General features: G+C 46.9%; 1 protein-coding gene and 1 long non-coding RNA gene across 9 annotated transcripts in view; both read left to right on the top strand.

The window, feature by feature from the left end:
* The window catches only part of LOC127492822 (uncharacterized), a 71,010-nt gene extending 57,243 nt beyond the window's left edge, over nt 1-13,767 (top strand). The window contains exons 4-5 of the long non-coding RNA XR_007922613.2: nt 2,623-2,706; nt 12,655-13,767. This is a non-coding gene — a long non-coding RNA (uncharacterized lncRNA). The remainder of the gene's footprint in view (nt 1-2,622; nt 2,707-12,654) is intronic.
* A 2,751-nt stretch (nt 13,768-16,518) lies between these two features.
* Nucleotides 16,519-17,926, top strand: part of MIER3 (MIER family member 3) — a 33,751-nt gene continuing 32,343 nt past the window's right edge. The window contains exon 1 of one of the 8 annotated variants that reach the window (XM_070056720.1): nt 16,519-16,803. Coding sequence is in view for 2 of the 8 variants with exons in the window: in XM_070056716.1 (XP_069912817.1) it covers nt 17,078-17,086 (9 nt within the window). In the remaining 6 variants the exon portion in view is untranslated. Of the gene's footprint in view, nt 16,804-16,946; nt 17,087-17,450; nt 17,686-17,926 lie in introns of those variants that run through there. The other 7 variants (XM_070056718.1, XM_070056722.1, XM_070056716.1 and 4 more) reach the window with 7 other exon arrangements.

Raw genomic sequence — 17,926 nt, 5'->3', positions numbered from 1 at the left:
ACAGCCTTCTGTTCGGTGTTTCGGCTCTTGCATGACCCGTATAACCAATTCGCAGGCCAATTTCCTTTGTTTTAATTCTTAGAATGATTTCTGTTTTGCCAGCTAGACAAACATTCTCTAATCCTCTGTTTCATAAAGAGTGATGATGTTTCCTCTGAACTCAACATACTGGATGCAGAAGATCTCACTGATAAAATGATATCCAACCCAGAGTTAGTCCAAAAGATCCCTGGTCACTGTTGGCCTTTAATTACCCGGGCTTGTGTTTTCAGTTTCATTTTCCAGCAGGTAAGTCCACCAGTATTCTAGCCTGCAGTCCCTGGGAAATCAAGAAAGACTGAAGTAGTGCCGTTGTACCGGGGAGTCTTCGGGAGGTGCAAAGCCATGGCAGCAAGAGTGAAGGAAAGGGCAAGAGTGTAGATGGGAGTCCCTGCAGGGTGGTACACTGACCGTGCTGGCCACTGCACCATGACCAAGCCCCAGGCAGCTTTCTCAGCAGGCACATCTGCTCCACCTCTCTGCACCTCTCAGGACAGGCTGTGTGCAGAAACAGCACCTGTGTGGAGAAACAGGGTCATCCACCCAAGGAATTTAACCACCTGCCTTTCCCCCTTCATCAGGGTTTGCCTCATCAAGAGTAAGTATGTCCAAATCTCTGGCTTAGACAGCCCAGTGCCTTTAGACAGTCGCTCGGGGAGCCAGATGCTGTGAGTCCAAAGCAGGCACAAGAAGCTGAACTCCAGATCTGCCTGCATCCCGCTGGTCACCCCAGGGGGAGGCTCTGCCTACGAGAGGCAGGTGGAGTGGGAGGAACCCAGTGGCACACGTTGGGGAGTGAATTATGTCCTTCCCAAATTCAGATGCTTAAAGCCCTAACCCCAGATACCTTAGAATGTGATGGTATTTGGAGATGGGCTTTTGAAAGTTGTGATCATATTAATACAAAGTCTTTAAGGGAGGTCCTAATCCAATGTGACTGTGCCCTTATAAGAGGAAATTAGGATGCACAAAGAGATGCTGAAGATGTACACACAGAAAAAATCATGTGAGGAAGCACAAACGTGGCAAGCTGAAGAGAGAGGAAATCAAACATGCGAATACCTTGACCTTGGACTTCTAACTTTTGAAACTGTGATGTCTCTGATACACGGAGTTCCTAAAATTCCTTCTATGTAGAGAGGGTGTCCCAAAGGATGGTCTTGTTCTTGAATAAACATTGACATTGTCATTTGGCAAAGAAACCCACTCCGTGCAAGGTATGGCATGAGGGCTGGGGGTCTACTATTTCATAGATGTTGGTAAGTGAAGAGAGCAGTTGTGCAGGACAGATTTGTAACGTATCCCCTTGCAGAGCCCAGCACCCTGAGCTGGGTAAGTCTCCTCCCCAAGAAGGAAAGGTCAAGTTGATCTGATGTGCACAGCCCAGGGCTTGTGTGGACCAGGCTACCGTGAATGAGTAGCGATGTCTGAAGGCACCAAATGATGTCCTGGAGAAAATGCTGAGCGTGAAAGCCAAAGAAACACATCCCAGTGAGTCAGATGAAGAAGGGGGCCCTGCAGGGCATTGCTCTGAGAGACAATCTCAAGGGGGAATTAGGGCCTTGAGGCAGAGGAGGGAGAAGGGAGGACACCAGGTGAGAGCAGGTGAGCGCCAGGGCTGCCTCACTGCATGCTGAAGGCAGAGGGCTGGTGACCAAGGCTGGGTTAGCTGGTCCATGAGTTGCATGGACAGGCCTACTCCAGCCAAAGCCAGGGAGGCAAATGATCTGTGAATGGATCAGTAAATGAATGATTGCTCCTCTCTAACACTCTACCTAATGAAGCATTGGGGTACATTTTCTATCAACATCGATATGGACATCTTGGGTGGTTTCTCTCCAAGGAAGTCACTGCAGTGGAACTAGATCCCAATTCATTCATTCAACAAGTATGTCTTGAGCACAGCGCTGGGACAAATATTTGCAAGGAGGGACTGAAACTGATGTGGTCTCTGCTTTCTTGGCCTATCACCTTTAAAGTACTGACAGTAGCCCGTTCTCTGTTGCTCTAAAAAATACTGGCTACTTCATAAAGAGAAGAGGTTTGTTTAGCTTACAGTTTTAGAAACTGAATAACCGTGATTGGGTACCTCCATGGGTTTGGTCTCTGATGAGGCCCCTTGGCTGGGTCATGACATGGATGAGAAGCAGGTAAGGAAATGGGCAAGTGCAGAAGAGGCCAAGCACATGGAATGCCTCACCTTACGACAACATACTCTACTGAGAACCAACTCACTCGGCAAGACCAGCACTAATCCCTTCTGGGAATGGTCCTCCCAAGACCTAATCCTCTCCCACTGAGCCCTGCCCCATAAAGCTTCCACCCCATTGGGCAGCAAGACACATCCAACCTATTTCCAGATCACAGCAGAGCTGGGTGGCCCTGATGACTTTCTGTCTACGAATTACTTTTACAATGAAGTCAATCTGAAACATGTTTTTTCTTTTGGCCAGTTTCAGAAGTTATTCTAAAACTTAGGACCTTTGCTTAGAATGTTTTCTTTTCCCAAATGGATTGCTTAGTCTCCATTCATAATTATCACTTACACGCTGTCTTTTTGTTTTTTAATGGTTCCTGGTTTAGTCATTAATATTATGATATGAAGAGAAGTGCCCAGACTTTAAAGTCAAGCAGACATGAGTCCAGATTCAGTTTGATCATTTACAAGTAAGTATGTGTTCATTTCCTTACAGTACCACCCCCCTAGGTGGTCAGGAGATATGAAATACTATGCACTCCCTACATACTCAGTAAGTGCTTATACCATGGAATCACATCCTTTCATTTACATTTAGTTTGTGCAAACCAAATGAAGAAAAAAAAACCTATTTAAATTGAAGCCACACTTTTTAGATATTCCTGAAATATTTTGCAACACTAATTTTAAAAGAAATTAAACATTAGGAAGCCTTTAAAAAGTACCACATACTTTCTTGGATATATATATATATATATATATATATATATACCACAACTGCAAGTCCAGTGCAGCCAATTTTCCCTTAGTTTATGAGTTGAACACCAGATGAAAGAGCTGGCTTGTACTTACAGACCCTGCTGTACACATATGTGTGTACCCATATGTATCCATATGTATGAATGCATGTATACATACCAGAATTACACTCAGTGCAGCAAGATGGCCACGCTGTGGGAGGCCAGCCACCAGTGCAGAAGAGGCATGCCTCCCACAGCCAGGTAAGCCCAGAGTGCGTTCATGGAGTGAAATGGAGAGCCGTCACTGGCACACCTCAGGTCCTGCAGTCTTTCCTCGCAATCATTCACATAAGCAGAAAGTAAGTCTTGCTGTTGTACTCTTTGCCTTGGGAGGTACTAATGCTCCTTCCTGGGGAGAAGCCCCTCTGTACTTGCTTTATGCATCCCATCTTTTTTTTTTTTTAAGATTCATTTATTTATTTGAAAGGTAGAGTTATGGAGAGGCAGAGAGAGAGAGAGAGAGAGAGAGAGAGAGTCTTCCATCTGCTGGTTCATTCCCAGATGGATGCAAAAGCTAGAGTTGTGCCAATCTGAAGCCAGGAGCCAGGAGCTTCTTCCGGGTCTCCCATGCAGGTGCAGAGGCCCAAGGACTTGGACCATCTTCTACTGCTTTCCCAGACCACAGCAGAAAGCTGCATCAGAAGTGGAGCAGCTAGAATTCAAACTAGCACCCGTATGGGATATGCCAGCACTGCAAGTGGCGGCTTTACCTGCTATGCCACAGTGCTAGCTCCTGCGTCCCATCTTAAACTCAGTTCTCTAAGCTGTTTGCCCCCAGTTTCTTTGTGTCAAAATTCTTAAATTGTGAAGCTTTTTATTTTTTTAAGAAAATATTTATTTATGTATTTGAAAGGTAGAGTTACAAAGAGAAAGAGAAAATGTCTATATACTGATTCATTCCCCAGATGAATGCAGTGGCCAAGCCCACGCTAAGCCAAAGCCAGGAGCCAGGAGCTTCATCGGGGGAGCCAAATTGGAAGTGGAGCAGCCAGGACACTAGCTGGCACCCATATAGGATGCTGGCCTCCCAGGAAGTGGTATTACCCACTACACCACCATGCTGGCCCCAAGTTAAGCTGTCTAAAAATAAAACTCTCTCTAGCTTCTATTCTGATACAGTCCAACTTGGAATCACGAAGCCATTGTTGGTACTTATGGTTGTTTTGCTCAGACTTTTTGGCCTATCTTTATATATATATATATATATATATATATATATATAATTAGTGTTAATAAGATATAAGAAGAAATCCTCACAATATGTATTTTTAAATATACATTAAGATAAAGGAAGTATAATAAGCTTTAGAGATGGCATTTCATTTGTATTTTATCTGTTTTAAAGTCAGAGTGACAGAGAGATCAAGCAATCTCTTTTGAGGAAAAAAGTGCTAAACTGAAAGTCCTAAGTACTGGAATAACCTCTGAGACTGGACAAATGCCTGCAACAGCTGGGGCTGGGCCAGGCCAAAGCCAGGAGCCAGGAACTCCATCGGATCTCCCAGAAGGGTGACAGGAGCCCAGTACTTGGACCATATTCTGCTGCTTTCCTAAGCATGTTAGCCGGAAGCTGGATTGGAGGTGGGGCAGCCAGGACTCAAACCTGCACGTTAATATGGGACGCCAGCATCACAAGCTGTGACTTTAACTCCCTGCACCCCATTGACCCCCAATACTTGCATATAATTTATACAATCCTCTAGTATACTTTAAGTCTTCTACAGATTATTTAACACACCTAATACATTGTAAATGCTATAGGAATCATTGTTAATGCTGCATTATTTTAGGGAATCATAACAAGAAAAGTCTTTACTTGTTTAGTACAGATTCAATTTTTATATAAAAAAGAACACTGTGGATCTGAGATTGGTTGAATCCTTGTGGGAGGGTCACATCATTGAATTTCTTCTCTTTCAACCCTCATCTAAGAATGCATTGCTCGGGACTGGCACTGTGGCATAGTGGTTAAAGCTGCCACTTGCAGTTCCGGCATCCCGTATGGGCACCAGTTCAAGACACAGCTGCTCCACTGCCGATCCAGCTCTCTTCTATGGCCTAGGGAAGTGGTAGGAGGTGGTCCAAGTCTTTGGGCCCTTGCACCCACGTGGGAGACCCGGAAGAAACTCCTGGCTCCTGACTTTGGATCAGCCTAGCTCCAAAGTTGCGGCCATTTGGGGAGTGAACCAGCAGATGGGAGACTGACTCTGCTCGCTCACTCTCTCTTTCTCTCTGCCTCTGCCTTTCTGTAGTTCTACCTTTCAAATAAATAAATAAATCTTTTAAAAAAATGCATTGCTCTTGAAGAGGATCTCAAAGGAGCAAAATGAAGAAGCCAGCATTGGGGGAAACTGCTAAATACAAATGAAGTTTAAGCTGGTGTTTTCAATTAGTCTTAATACTTGTCTGTAGGCCATGATTTTGAGAAGAAATTGAGGTGTTTTCAGTGGCTTTCTTTCCAGGAGCACTAGGTAAAGGCTTCCAACAAAATCCTTATGTGATTTCACATTACATTTCCACTTCCTAGTAACAACGAAATGATAGGTTAGTTCCTGGACTGACTGCTTCTTCGCAGCATATATTGCTACACTGTTCATTATCATCAAATATAAGAAAAGCTTGAGGGGACGGCGCTGTGGTGGCATAGTAGCCTAAGCCTCCGCCTGTGGCATCTACTTCCCACTTGGGCGCTGGCTTGTGTCCCGGCTGCTCCTCTTCCAATCCAGCTCTCTGCTGTGGCCTGGGAAAGCAGTAGAAGATGGCTCAAGTCCTTGGGCCCCTGCACCCACATGGGAGACCTGGAAGAAGCTCCTGGCTGCTGGCTCCAGATGAGCCCAGCTCCAGCGGTTGTGACCATTTGGGGAGTGACCCAGCGGATGGAAAACCTCTCTCTCTCTCTCTCTCTCTCAAACTCTACCTCTCAAATAAATAAATAAGATATTTAAAGAAAAAGAAAGAAAAGTTTGAACACATGTGTTGTTGGAGTCTGTTTGGACTGCCCTAACAACAAAATACGGGCCAAGTGACTTAAACAGTAATTTATTTTCTCAGAGTTCCAGGAGCTGGGAAGTTCAAGATCAAGTTTTGGCAGGGCCAGCTTCTGGTGAGGGCTCTCTTCCTGGCTGCAAACGGATGCCTTCTGTATGCACTCACGTGGTCTTTCCTTTGTACACACATGCACAGAGGGAGGGAGAAAAGCGCATGAGAGAACAAGCAAGCACCCAAGAGGGAGAAAGATCTCTTCTTATAAGAACACTAATCCATCACACCAGGGCCCCACCTATGACCTCATTTAACGTTAATTACTACTTCCTTAGAGGTCCTATTTCCAAATACAGCCACATGATTACGATTATGTTGAAGTTACGGCTTCAACATACAAATTTGGGGAGAACACATTCAGTCCACAACACATGTTTATTAGAGAAAACGTTTATTCCTTGCAAGACAGATAATATCAGTTTTAGGTACATGTTACACTGAATTATAATTAAATAATGAGGAACTGCATCTTGGTTGTTTTTGCTTTATAATGTACTTGCTCCTTTAATGATCTATCTAATAACACATGTTTTGTCATTTATTTCTAAGTGATTTTAAATATACCTCAGGGGTGGGCACTTGGCACAGTGGTAAGATGCTGTTTGGGATGCCCTTGTCCAGTATCAGAGCACGTGGGTGCGAGTCCTGGTTCCACACCCCATTCCAGCTTTCTGCTAATAGCGCACATCATGGGAGGCGGCAGTGATGGCTCAAGTACTTGGATCCCTGCCACCCATGTGGGAGATCCAGATTGGATTCCGGGCTCTTGGCTTCAGTTTGGCCCAGCCCTGTCTGTTGTAGGCATTTGGGGAGTGAACAAGTGGACGGGAGACTCTGTCTGTCTATCTGCCTCTCTCCCTTTCAAATAAATAAAATGAGCAAATATATATCAAAACAAGAATTAACATACTCATTAGAAATAAAATAATGAAATGGGACTCTTTCCTAAAAGCATGCCAGTTCGAGTTGGCAGTTTGGTTTGACAAAGAGAAAAGGCTTTGCTAGCTAGGTTATGTGGCAAACATTTTCCACAAATGGAAAAGGCTAAATCTATGGTTCCAACATTTTGACAAAGATATATTTAAAATGTGTTATAAGATATAAGCATTTTACTTAAAAATATGTTTAGTCAAAAGAATATTGAAATTGAGAATATTTCCACTTATATCCCTTTTCAGAGTATGTTGACTTAAATAGTTGCCTCTAAGGAAAAAAAAAAAACTAACAAGTACAACTAAACACTTGGTTGATAAGTCTTGGCAAAGTTGTTTTTAGTAATCTTCATCAAAATTGAGGTGAATTATACTGAAAGACCATAAGATTTCAATAATTGGAGGTCAGCACTGTGGCATAGTAGGTAAAGCCACCACCTGCAGTATCGGCCTCCCATATGAGCACTGGTTCGAGTCCCGGCTGCTCCACTTCTGATCCAGCTCTATGCTGTGGCCTGGGAAAGCAGTAGAAGATGGCCCAAGTCATTGGGCCCCTGTACTCACGTGGGAAGACCCAGAGGAAGCTCCTGGTTCCCGGCTTCTGATTGGCTCAGCTCTGGCCAGTGCGGCCAACTGGGGAGTGAACCAGTGGATTGAAGACCTCTCTCTCTCTTTCTCTCTCTCCCCCCCTCCTCTCTGTGCCTCTCATCCTCTCTCTGTGTAACTCCTTTCAAACAAAATAAATAAATCTTTAAAAAAAAAGATTTCAGTAACAAATCCTTTTGCAAGTCAGGTAGCTTCTAATTCTTTGCTTTCAACATAAGTGAAGGGATATAATTAAAATATTGGCATATAGATCATTAATATGTGTAATAGAATATAATAATACATTTCTAAATAGATCAAAATGTTAAGTGATGGTTTAGTAACACAGCCCTTTCATTCCTATCTAATTACTGTATGAATGTGGTTTCTCAAAGTTTACTTCTATTCAACTGAAGAATAATATAGACTTGATGTTAAACTCTCATTCTAGTATTGTCATATTCACCCACAGGTACATGAATTAATTTTTAAAGATCTTATTAATCTTTTCAATTGATTGATTTCAATGTAATGTTTATTTAATAAGCTTTCAGTTGTAATACATGTATGTTGCTTTGATCAGTTATCAATTAATAATTGTGCTAACAATCTGGAGGAAAATTATTAATCCTTACCATCAATTTATAGAGATTTTTGTTACAGAGAAAGTGAAGTATCAACAAAAGACTTCTAAGCATAAGGCATATTGCACTTCTTTGGAGAAAACAGAATGGGAATATGAGCTCAAGGAGAAAAAGGAATCATGTAAAGTTTCCTACTGTTAAAGAAACCAGTTTATGTATTTTTAAAATGAATGATGGAATATAAAATTGCTATATTTACATTCCATTGCATACATGTCGATGTGTTATATAATGGTTTTATTTTAATTGGCCATCATAATAAGTTAGAAAGTACAGAGGCGGGTGCTGTGGTATAGCAGGTAAAGCTAACAACCTCAGTGCAGGCATCCCATATGGGTGCAGGTTCCAGTCTTAGTTGCTCCACTTCCCATCCGGCTCTCTGCTATGGCCTGGGAGAACAGCCGAGGACATTCCAAGTGCTTGGGTCCCTGCATCCATGTGGGAGACCCAGAAGAAGCTCCTGGCTCCTGGCTTTGGATTGGCTTAGCTCCAGCTGTTGCAGCCATTTGGGGAGTGAGCCAGAGGACGAAATCTCTCTCTCTTTGTCTCTACTTCTCCTTGTAATTCTCTCTCTCTCTCTTTTTTTTTTTTTTTGACAGGCAGAGTGGACAGTGAGAGAGAGAGACAGAAAGGTCTTCCTTTTGCTGTTGGTTCACCCTCCAATGGCCGCCACGGCCGGCGCGCTGCGGCCGGCGCACCGCGCTGATCCGATGGCAAGAGCCAGGTGCTTCTCCTGGTCTCCCATGGGGTGCAGGGCCCAAGCACTTGGGCCATCCTCCACTGCACTCCCTGGCCACAGCAGAGAGCTGGCCTGGAAGAGGGGCAACTGGGACAGAATCCGAAGCCCCGACCGGGACTAGAACCCAGTGTGCCGGTGCTGCAAGGCGGAGGATTAGCCTAGTGAGCCGCGGCGCCGGCCTGTCTTCCAAATAAATAGAATAATTTAAAAAAAAATAGAAAGAATATCCTTTGCAATTGAGTATTTGAACTTTTATAGAGAAAAAATTAAATGTCAGCCTAAATATGTGGGAAAGGGTGCAGTTATTAAAAATTCTGGGGGTAGGCATTTAGTGCAGCAGTTAAGATACTGGTTAAGATGCCTGCATCCTTAGGTAACATGCCTAGATTCCTTGTGTGGCTGCAGCTCCAGCTTCCTGCTAATGCACACCCTGGGAGGCAGCAGCTCATGTACCTGGGTCCCTGCCTCCCATGTGGAGGGCCTGAACTGAATTTCCAGCTCCCAGTTTGGGCCTGGTTCAGTTCTGACCATTATAGCATTTGAGGAGTGAACCAGCAGATGGGAGGGTTATCTCTCTCTTTCCCTCTTTTCCCAGACCTATCTCAAATAAATAAAAATTTAAAAAGAATTTGAAGGTGCCCCTTAAATTTAAAATAGGTAAGTTGGGAAACCCAACCCAGTCTTCTTTTCTAAATTTTTTATTAAAAAATCATTTTGGCAGTCATAAAGCTTATATGATGCTTCATGCATGCATTCCCTGTGTCCTATCTAATCGAGGAAATCCAGTCTTCTTAGCCAGGTGTGTAAGCATGATACATCCATTTTATTTAAGGATGCTCTGACTTATGGTGAACAAATGCTCCTGTCTGTATTCTCCTATAGAGCAAATTGAGAGACTTTTCTCTTTAGTTGAGATAGGCACTTTACTTTTTCAAAAGAGTTGTTTGTTTATTTGAGAGGTAGAGTTACAGAGAGAGAGGGAGAGGCAGAGAGAGGTCTTCCATCTACTGGTTCACCGCCCAAGTGGTCACAATGGCCAGGGTTGGGCCAGGCCAAAATCAGGAGCCAGGAGTTTCATCTCTCAGGAATCAAACCCAGGTACCCCCATGTGGGAGGAGGGCATGCTAACTGGCACCTTAACTGCTAGGCCAAATGCCTGACCCCCAAAACTTGTCAACTACTTTTTTTTAAAGGATTTATGGATTTATTTGAAAGGCAGAGAGATAGAGGAATAGAGAGAGAATCTTCCATCTGCTGGCTCACCCCCAATGACCTCTCATGTAGATGGCAAGGGCCCAAGAATTGAGCTATCTTCTACTGCTTTCCCAGGCACATTAGCAGGGAGCTGGATCAAAAGTGGAGCAGCTGGGACTTGAACTGGCACCTATATGGGATGCTGGTATTACAGGCAGGGTCTTCACCCACTACAACACAATGACAGCCCTGACAGGCACTTTAACCAACTAAGTCATAGAACCATGTAGATCTCTCTGTTTTGATCTGTGCTTCTCTTTCTCTCTCTCTCTCTCTCTGTCTTTGTAATCATTACACAGACCATCTCCTGTTGGCAATCTTTATTTAGGCAGAGCTTATCATAATCAATTACCTTTCTCAGAGAGTAGCCATTCATTCCAACAAAAAAATATTTAATAGAGTACCACACAGGAAGAGTGGACGTAATTAGAAAAATGTAAGTAATTTGGCTTGATGCAAGGCCCAATAGTTGGCATCATATTCTCTTATCCAAAGTAATGTTGAGAGGTATTATTATGAGGATGTCCTAGGTCAGAGTTTGCAAATTGGAAGCTCATATACTGATCATGACTTACTTAACATGATTTGATTTACATTGTACTTGAATTTGAAAAAAAATTAGCTGATGGGGCTGGCACTGTGGTATAGTGGGTAAAACTGCCACCTGCAGTACTGGCATCCTATATGGGTGCCAGTTCAAGTCCCATCTTCCTCACTTCCAGTTCAGCTCCCTGCTGATGTGCCTGGAGGGCAGTGGAGGATGGCTCAAGGCCTTGGGCCTCTGCACCCACATGGGAGACCTGGAGGAAGCTCCTGGCTCCTGGCTTTGACCTGGCTCAACCCTGGCCATTGTGGCCACTGGGGAGTGAGCCAGCAGATGGAAGATTCTCTCTCTATTTCTCTATCTCTCTGCCTTTCAAATAAATCCATCAATCCTTTAAAAAAAAGTAGTTGACAAGTTTTGGGGGTCAGGCATTTGGCCTAGCAGTTAAGATGCCAGTTTGCATGCCCTCATCCCACATGGGGGTACCTGGGTTTGATTCCTGCCTCCAGGACTCTGGAAAGCACAATGATGACAGTGAGTAACCAGGCTCCTCCTTCCCACATGATCTGCATTGTATTGCAGGCTCAGGCCCAGCCCTGGCCATTACAAGCATCTGGGGAGGGAACCAACGGATTGGAGCTCTGTCCCAGCAGAGGGAGAAGGAAGAAGAGGAAGAAAAGATAAAGTAGCAAATTAGCTGGCAGGTTTCAAAAACCGGGAAATTTCTCATAAAAATCCATCTTTCCAGTTGCTCTTGGAAAACTCAGATATCCGGAAGCACTGGGACTATGCTGACAGGGTGAGAGTCCGTGCTGAACCTAAGTAATGGCTGCCCCATTTAGGCAGAAGCCCCGTCTCCAAGTTTGCTGTTGCTCCCTCTTTTTCTGCACGAGCCTCCTTCACTCACTTACGTTTGTCTGACTAGTACTGGTATTTGAGATCAAGAAGCTCACTTTAGCTAGTTCATGATTTTCCACTGGGTTAGAAGGAATCCGTGGGAAGCTGAATATTTATATATTACAGTCGCTCTACTAAAAGCTGCTTCCAGGGGGTCAAATGCTTATATTATGCCCTCGAGTTCCATGGATGGTCACTAAAAGAAACCTTTTAGTTGTAAAACCTAATAGTGCTAGGTTAATGTAGAGTGCTTCCCTGTACATTAACTGTTCTGTGTAGCACAGGCAAACTTTTTAATTTTTTTATTCATTTATTTGAAAGGCAGAGCAACAAAGCCGGGGGAGTAAGGCAGGGAATATCTTTCATCTGCCATTTGGTTCACTCCCCAAATGGCAGCAGTCGCCAGGACTGGTCCAGGGTGAAATCAGAAGTCAGGAACTCCATCTGCCTTCCCAGGCCCATCGTCAGGAAACTGCACTGAAAGTGGAACAGCCAGAACTTGACCCAGAACTCCAATATGGGATGCCAGTATCACAAACATCTGCTAAACCCTGCTGTACCACCATGCCGGTCCCCAGACACTTTTTTTTTTTTTTTTTTTTTTTGCAAATGATCCTGAAAAGCTTCGCCCCATGGAAGGATCTGTACATTTTTCCTCAGTGGCAATGAAAGTTAAGCAACTGATTATATTTACTGCTTTTGGTTCTGTTTTGCTTTGGCTCTCAGAAAGCTCTAAGCCAAATTGATGGTTTAACTCTTATAATTGTGTATTACACTGTGAGACCTGCACATTCGTGTTCTTACCTCTCCTCTGGTGTTAACCTCCTACTCACTTTTTATACGGATGTTTGCCTGTTTTATTGTTTGTATTGACTGCTACCTGTCTCAAATATATAAGCACCTTTTCCTATTTTATTATATGCATGGACTGTTATCTGTCACACATTTACAGATAATCTTTTCTTGATTTTGTTTCTAAAGGTGGCTGGAAGACCAACTGCATTTTGGGTCTCCTGACAAAGTTACCATGGTTTTAGTTCTGAGCTTTCCTTGCTCTTGTCCCCCTCAACCACCTACAGGAATTGGACTGTAATTACCTAGAGCACAAGGAACAAGCACTTTTAAGGTGCTCCCACCATACCTGAATATAACCCTACCATACAACCCAGCCATCCCACTCCTTGGAATTTACCCAAAGGAAATTAAATTGGCAAATAAAAGAGCTGTCTGCACCTTAATGTTTATTGCAGCTCAATTCACAATAGCTAAGACCTGGAATCAACCTAAATGCCCATCAACAGTAGACTGGATAAAGAAATTATGGGATATGTACTCTATAGAATACTATACAGCAGTAAAAAACAATGAAATCCGGTCATTTGCAGCAAAATGGAGGAATCTGGAAAACATCATGCTGAGTGAAATAAGCCAGTCCCAAAGGGACAAATATCATATGTTCTCCCTGATTGGTGACAACTAACCGAGCACCAAAATGGAAACCTGTAGAAGTGAAATGGACACTATGAGAAACAATGACTTGATCTGCCCTTGTCCTGACTGTCGAGGAACAACTTAATGCTTTATCCCTTTTAGTATTTTTTTTGTTCTACTTAATACTATTGGTTGAACTCTTTAATTAACACACAATTATTCTTAGGTGTTTAAATTTAACTGAAAAGTGATCCCTGTTAAATATAAGAGTGGGAATAAGAGAGGGAGGAGATGTACAGTTTGGGACATGCTCAATCAGACTTGCCCCAAATGGTAGAGACAGAAATGTGCCAGGAGATTCCAATTCAATCCCATCAAGGTGGCATGTACCAATGCCATCTCACTAGTTAAAGTGATCAGTTTCGGTTCATAATTGATCATAAGAGTCAAAGGGATCACATTAACAATACTAGTGTCTGCTAATACTAACTGATAGAATTATAAAGGAGAGAATGATCCAACATAGGAAGTGGGATACACAGCAGACTCATAGAATGGCAGATGTCCTAAATAGCACTCTGGCCTCAGAATCAGCTCTTAAGACATTTGGATCCGGCTAACAAGCCCATGAGAGTATTTCAGGCATGGAAAGCCAAGACACCCTGGCCAAAAAAAAAAAAAAAAACAAAAAAAAACAAAAAAAAACTAAATGAAAGATCTCTGTGAATGAGATGAGATCCCAGTGGAAAGAATGGGCCATCAAAGAAGGAGGTATCTTTCTCTGAAGGGAGGAGAGAACTTCCACCTTGACTACGACCTTGTCTAAATAAGATCAGAGTCAGCGAACTCAAAAGGCCTCCATAGCCTTGGCAACTCATGACTAGAGCCTAGGGTGATTACTAACGCCATAAACAAGAGTGTCAATTGTTAAATCAACAACAGCAGTCACTGTGCACTATACTCCATGTAGGATCTCTGTCCTTAATGTGCTGTATGTGAATTAATGCTATAACTAGTACTCAAACAGTACTTCACACTTTGTGTTTCTGTGTGGGTGCAAACTGTTGAAATCTTTACTTAATGTATACTAAATTGATCTTCTGTATATAAAGATAATTGAAAATGAATCTTGATGTGAATGGGATGGGAGAGGGAGCGGGAGATGGGAGGGTTGCAGGTGGGAGGGAGGTTATGGGGGGGGCCACTGTAACCCAAAAGCTGTACTTTGGAAATTTATATTTATTAAATAAAAGTTTAAAAAAGAAGGTGCTCCCACCATGCCCAGCATGCACCATGGGACTTACTTTCTGTCGTGTCACCTGTTACATGGTGAAATAGTCAGAAGCAGTGTTTTTATTTAGATCTCCTGGAACAAGCAGAGCTTTTTATCTGTTTTGACTCTTGGAAGTCTTGTCATCAAAAACAATGAAAGATAGCCGGCGCCGTGGCTCAATAGGCTAATCCTCCACCTTGCGGCGCCGGCACACCGGGTTCTAGTCCCGGTCGGGGCACCGGATTCTGTCCCGGTAGCCCCTCTTCCAGGCCAGCTCTCTGCTATGGCCAGGGAGTGCAGTGGAGGATGGCCCAGGTGCTTGGGCCCTGCACCCCATGGGAGACCAGGAAAAGCACCTGGCTCCTGGCTCCTGCCAGGATCAGCGCGGTGCGCCGGCTGCAGCGGCAGCCATTGGAGGGTGAACCAACGGCAAAGGAAGACCTTTCTCTCTCTGTCTCTCTCTCACTGTCCACTCTGCCTGTCAAAAAAAAAAAAAAAAAAAAAAAAAAAAAAAAAAAACAATGAAAGAGCCATCCATTTACGTAACAGGCTTTATCCAGAAAGGATTGTGTGGTGTAAGACTGGATGACAAACTTTTTCTCTAGTTATCGGGGTTAGAAAGTAGCTCTGCTTCCTTACACTGCTAATGAATTTAGCTTCGTTTGTGTTTTTATGCATCCTTATTTTACACCAGGGACATGGACTCCCTGAATCATGTGGCAGGATGGATAGCATCACAGTTGCCTATACAAAAATCCTTACAAGCAAATAAAAAGAGAACCTGCGGAAACACTACTAAGTCTTTGAAAAGTGCGTGCATCCGTGTCTCAGACGTGCCACGTTTACAGTTCCGATTAGGCAGGTTTGCCGTGAAGATGTGTTTTGTGGCGCCGCTGCTGGGAACACTTTGTCTGAGGCCCCTGTCTGGGTCTTGCCTGTGTTGTGCCACACAGGGACTACTTGGAGTTCTGTGCAAAAGGTGTGCTCCCTGCCTCTGGTTGAAAGTGAATCACTTGCATTTAGCTGCAAGCCATTTTTTACTTCGAAAACTCTGAACGCCTCATTGAGGACAGTACGTACAACGTGTGCCAAGCCTCTGGTTTCAAAGTTCAGCTGTTTTGGAGTTATTTGACTGGACAAAAGGTCACAAGATATCTTTCAGTGCTGGGAAAGTGTAATTTTCCATGTCTTTATGATGTTTTGGAATAGCTGAAGTGATTTTTCCCTAAAATTTCCATAGAGAAATAACACTTACCAGCGGTGTAAACTTGATATTGAGATGTCTTGGCAAAACATTTCAAGAATAACCCTCCCTCCTCCTCCCTGACCGATTCTCCAGCCTGGTCCTCAGTATGTCCCCCTGGGAGACCCCAGGTTAAAATCCAGACCTTTCACGCCTGGATTGAAAGCTTTAGCTTCTACGAGGTTTCTCAACTGTGACATCACACCAGAAACCTCACCGCTATCATTTCCTCCCAGGCGTGTGTTAGCAAGCAGCTGGGCTCATTTCGCCAAATCCCTGAGGGGTCCGGGCCGGTCAGTCCTGACTGCGTGTGCTCCCCACCTCTCCTTGGGCCTGAAAGCATCCTTTCTTCTCCACACACAGCATTCTTTCTGGTCCCCCACCCGAGGACTGAGGACACCGTGCGTCTTCCAGATTGGCAGGATCCACTTCTGGACGCCACCAACCAGCTGCCAGTGTACACTGCCCTGTGTTTTGTGGGCTTCACGGAGGTGAAGGCTCCCCCTAGGACGAGCAAACAGCCTGAAGTAGGAGCAGCTACACCTGTTGAGCCCTGTCTTCCCCATTGGACTAGCTTCCCAAGACACGAGTGGCCTTTTAGGGGGTCGCGTTTTTGAGATCCCTCCAGGGTTTGGATACACTATGCCTGTCCTTCCACGGGTCGGTCCTGCAACCCCTGGGTCACCGCACAGACGATCTGGGGATTACCAACACCTAGGACTGCTCTAATCCCCCCCTACGTGTACAGTTCATGTTTTACAAGCGTCTTCTTTGACTCGTGCAAGTGCGCTCAGCTTCATTCTCTGCCCGGTCGGTCTCGCGTCTCTCCTTGTGCTCACTACCTTCCAGAGCCTGCTTGGCAGGTGCCTGATCCCCGTCCCTGCAGGTCTCCTGGGGGAAGCCGGGGCGCCGTCCTCTCACTCTGGACGGACCCAGTGCCCGGCGGGCGGCCACTTCTCCTATTTCCTAGGGCTCGCGCCCTCCCGTCGGTCTGGTCGCTCGCTCGCCTCCCCTCAGGGAAGTCCGTCCAGTGGTCGCTCCCAGGCTCCGCCCGTCTCCCCCACGCCCCACCGCGCCGGAGTGTCCAGGGCCGGTCCTGGGCCTCGACCGGCTGGACGCGGGTCTGTCCCCGGCTTGTGTCCGGTTCGCTAGGAACTTTACTCCAGCCGGGAGCAGAGGGGCGGTGAGCGCGAGTGCGGGCGCGCGGCGCGCGGCGCGCGGGCGACGGCGGCGGGCGCGGCTAGGGGGCTAGAGGAGCAGGGCGCGGGGCGGGGTGGGCGTGCGAGCGGGCCGGGGGCGTCGCGGGCCGCCCTGCCCTATAAGGGGCCGAGCCGCCTCCGCCGCCGGGCGGGTGCCGGGCGGACCGCGGCGGCGACGGCGGCGGCGACTGCGATTGGCTCAGGCGCCCCATCCGGGGACTGGGCTCGGCGCTGCTCGTTCGCCCTAAAGGTACCAATATGGCGGAGGTGAGCAGGGAAACCGGGCAGGAGCGGCCGGGCTGGAGCGGGCGCCCGGCGGCCCCCCGCGGCCCCCGGGCCGGCGTGGGGAGTCCGGGGCTCCTCCCGCGGCTCCCCGGGGGCCGGGGCAGCGGCGCGGGGGGCGCGGGGCGGCGACGGGCCGCGGCGGGGCCGGCCGGGGGGCGGGAGCGGGCGCGGGAGCGGTCTCCCTCCGGGACTAGGCCTCGGCGGCTCCGGCCCCGGCCCGGCCGGGCTGCGGGGCCGGGCGGGGGGCGGCGGCCGGCGGCAGCGAGCCCCAGCCCGGGGACGGCGCCGTGCCGTGTCCCCGGCCGCTGACGCGGGCCGCCGGCGCCTCCGCGCCTCTTCCCGGGGCCGAGGTGGGTGGAAACCGGCCGAGCCCCCCCACTCCGCGACCGGATTGCAAAGCGGGGAGCGGGCTGCGCCACTGCCCTGCGGGAGGAGTGCGCTGCGCCCCCGGCCCACCGCGCCCCGGCTTCGGCGCCGAGCGGCCGCACGCTCCACTTTGCCCCGGCCGCAGAGGCGAGCGGGATGCGCGGCCGCCGGGCTTCGCGGGAGAAGAGCGGGACTCCTGCCCCGCAGCCCCGGAGGTACGAGAGTCCCTGGGGTAAAGCGAGCAGACCCAGACCGTCGACGCCCGCTCCGGGAGAGCGCCTCGACAGCCCCTCTGCCCTCCGGGCTGGGCGGGCGAAGCTGCGCTGGCCGCCCCCCGGGACTCGGGAGCTGGGGGGAGGGGGCGCGGCAGGAGCCCCTTGGCTGGAGCTCGCGGGAGCCGGGGGCGCGCTGGCGGCCCAGGCGGGGACTGAACGCCCTGGCAGGAGCCAGCATCCC

Source organism: Oryctolagus cuniculus, chromosome 14 (genome assembly GCF_964237555.1).
Source record: "Oryctolagus cuniculus chromosome 14, mOryCun1.1, whole genome shotgun sequence".
In the NCBI taxonomy this organism is placed as follows: domain Eukaryota; kingdom Metazoa; phylum Chordata; class Mammalia; order Lagomorpha; family Leporidae; genus Oryctolagus; species Oryctolagus cuniculus.
The sequence above is the reverse complement of the archived record's forward strand: the minus strand, read 5'-3'. Positions and strand labels throughout refer to the sequence as shown.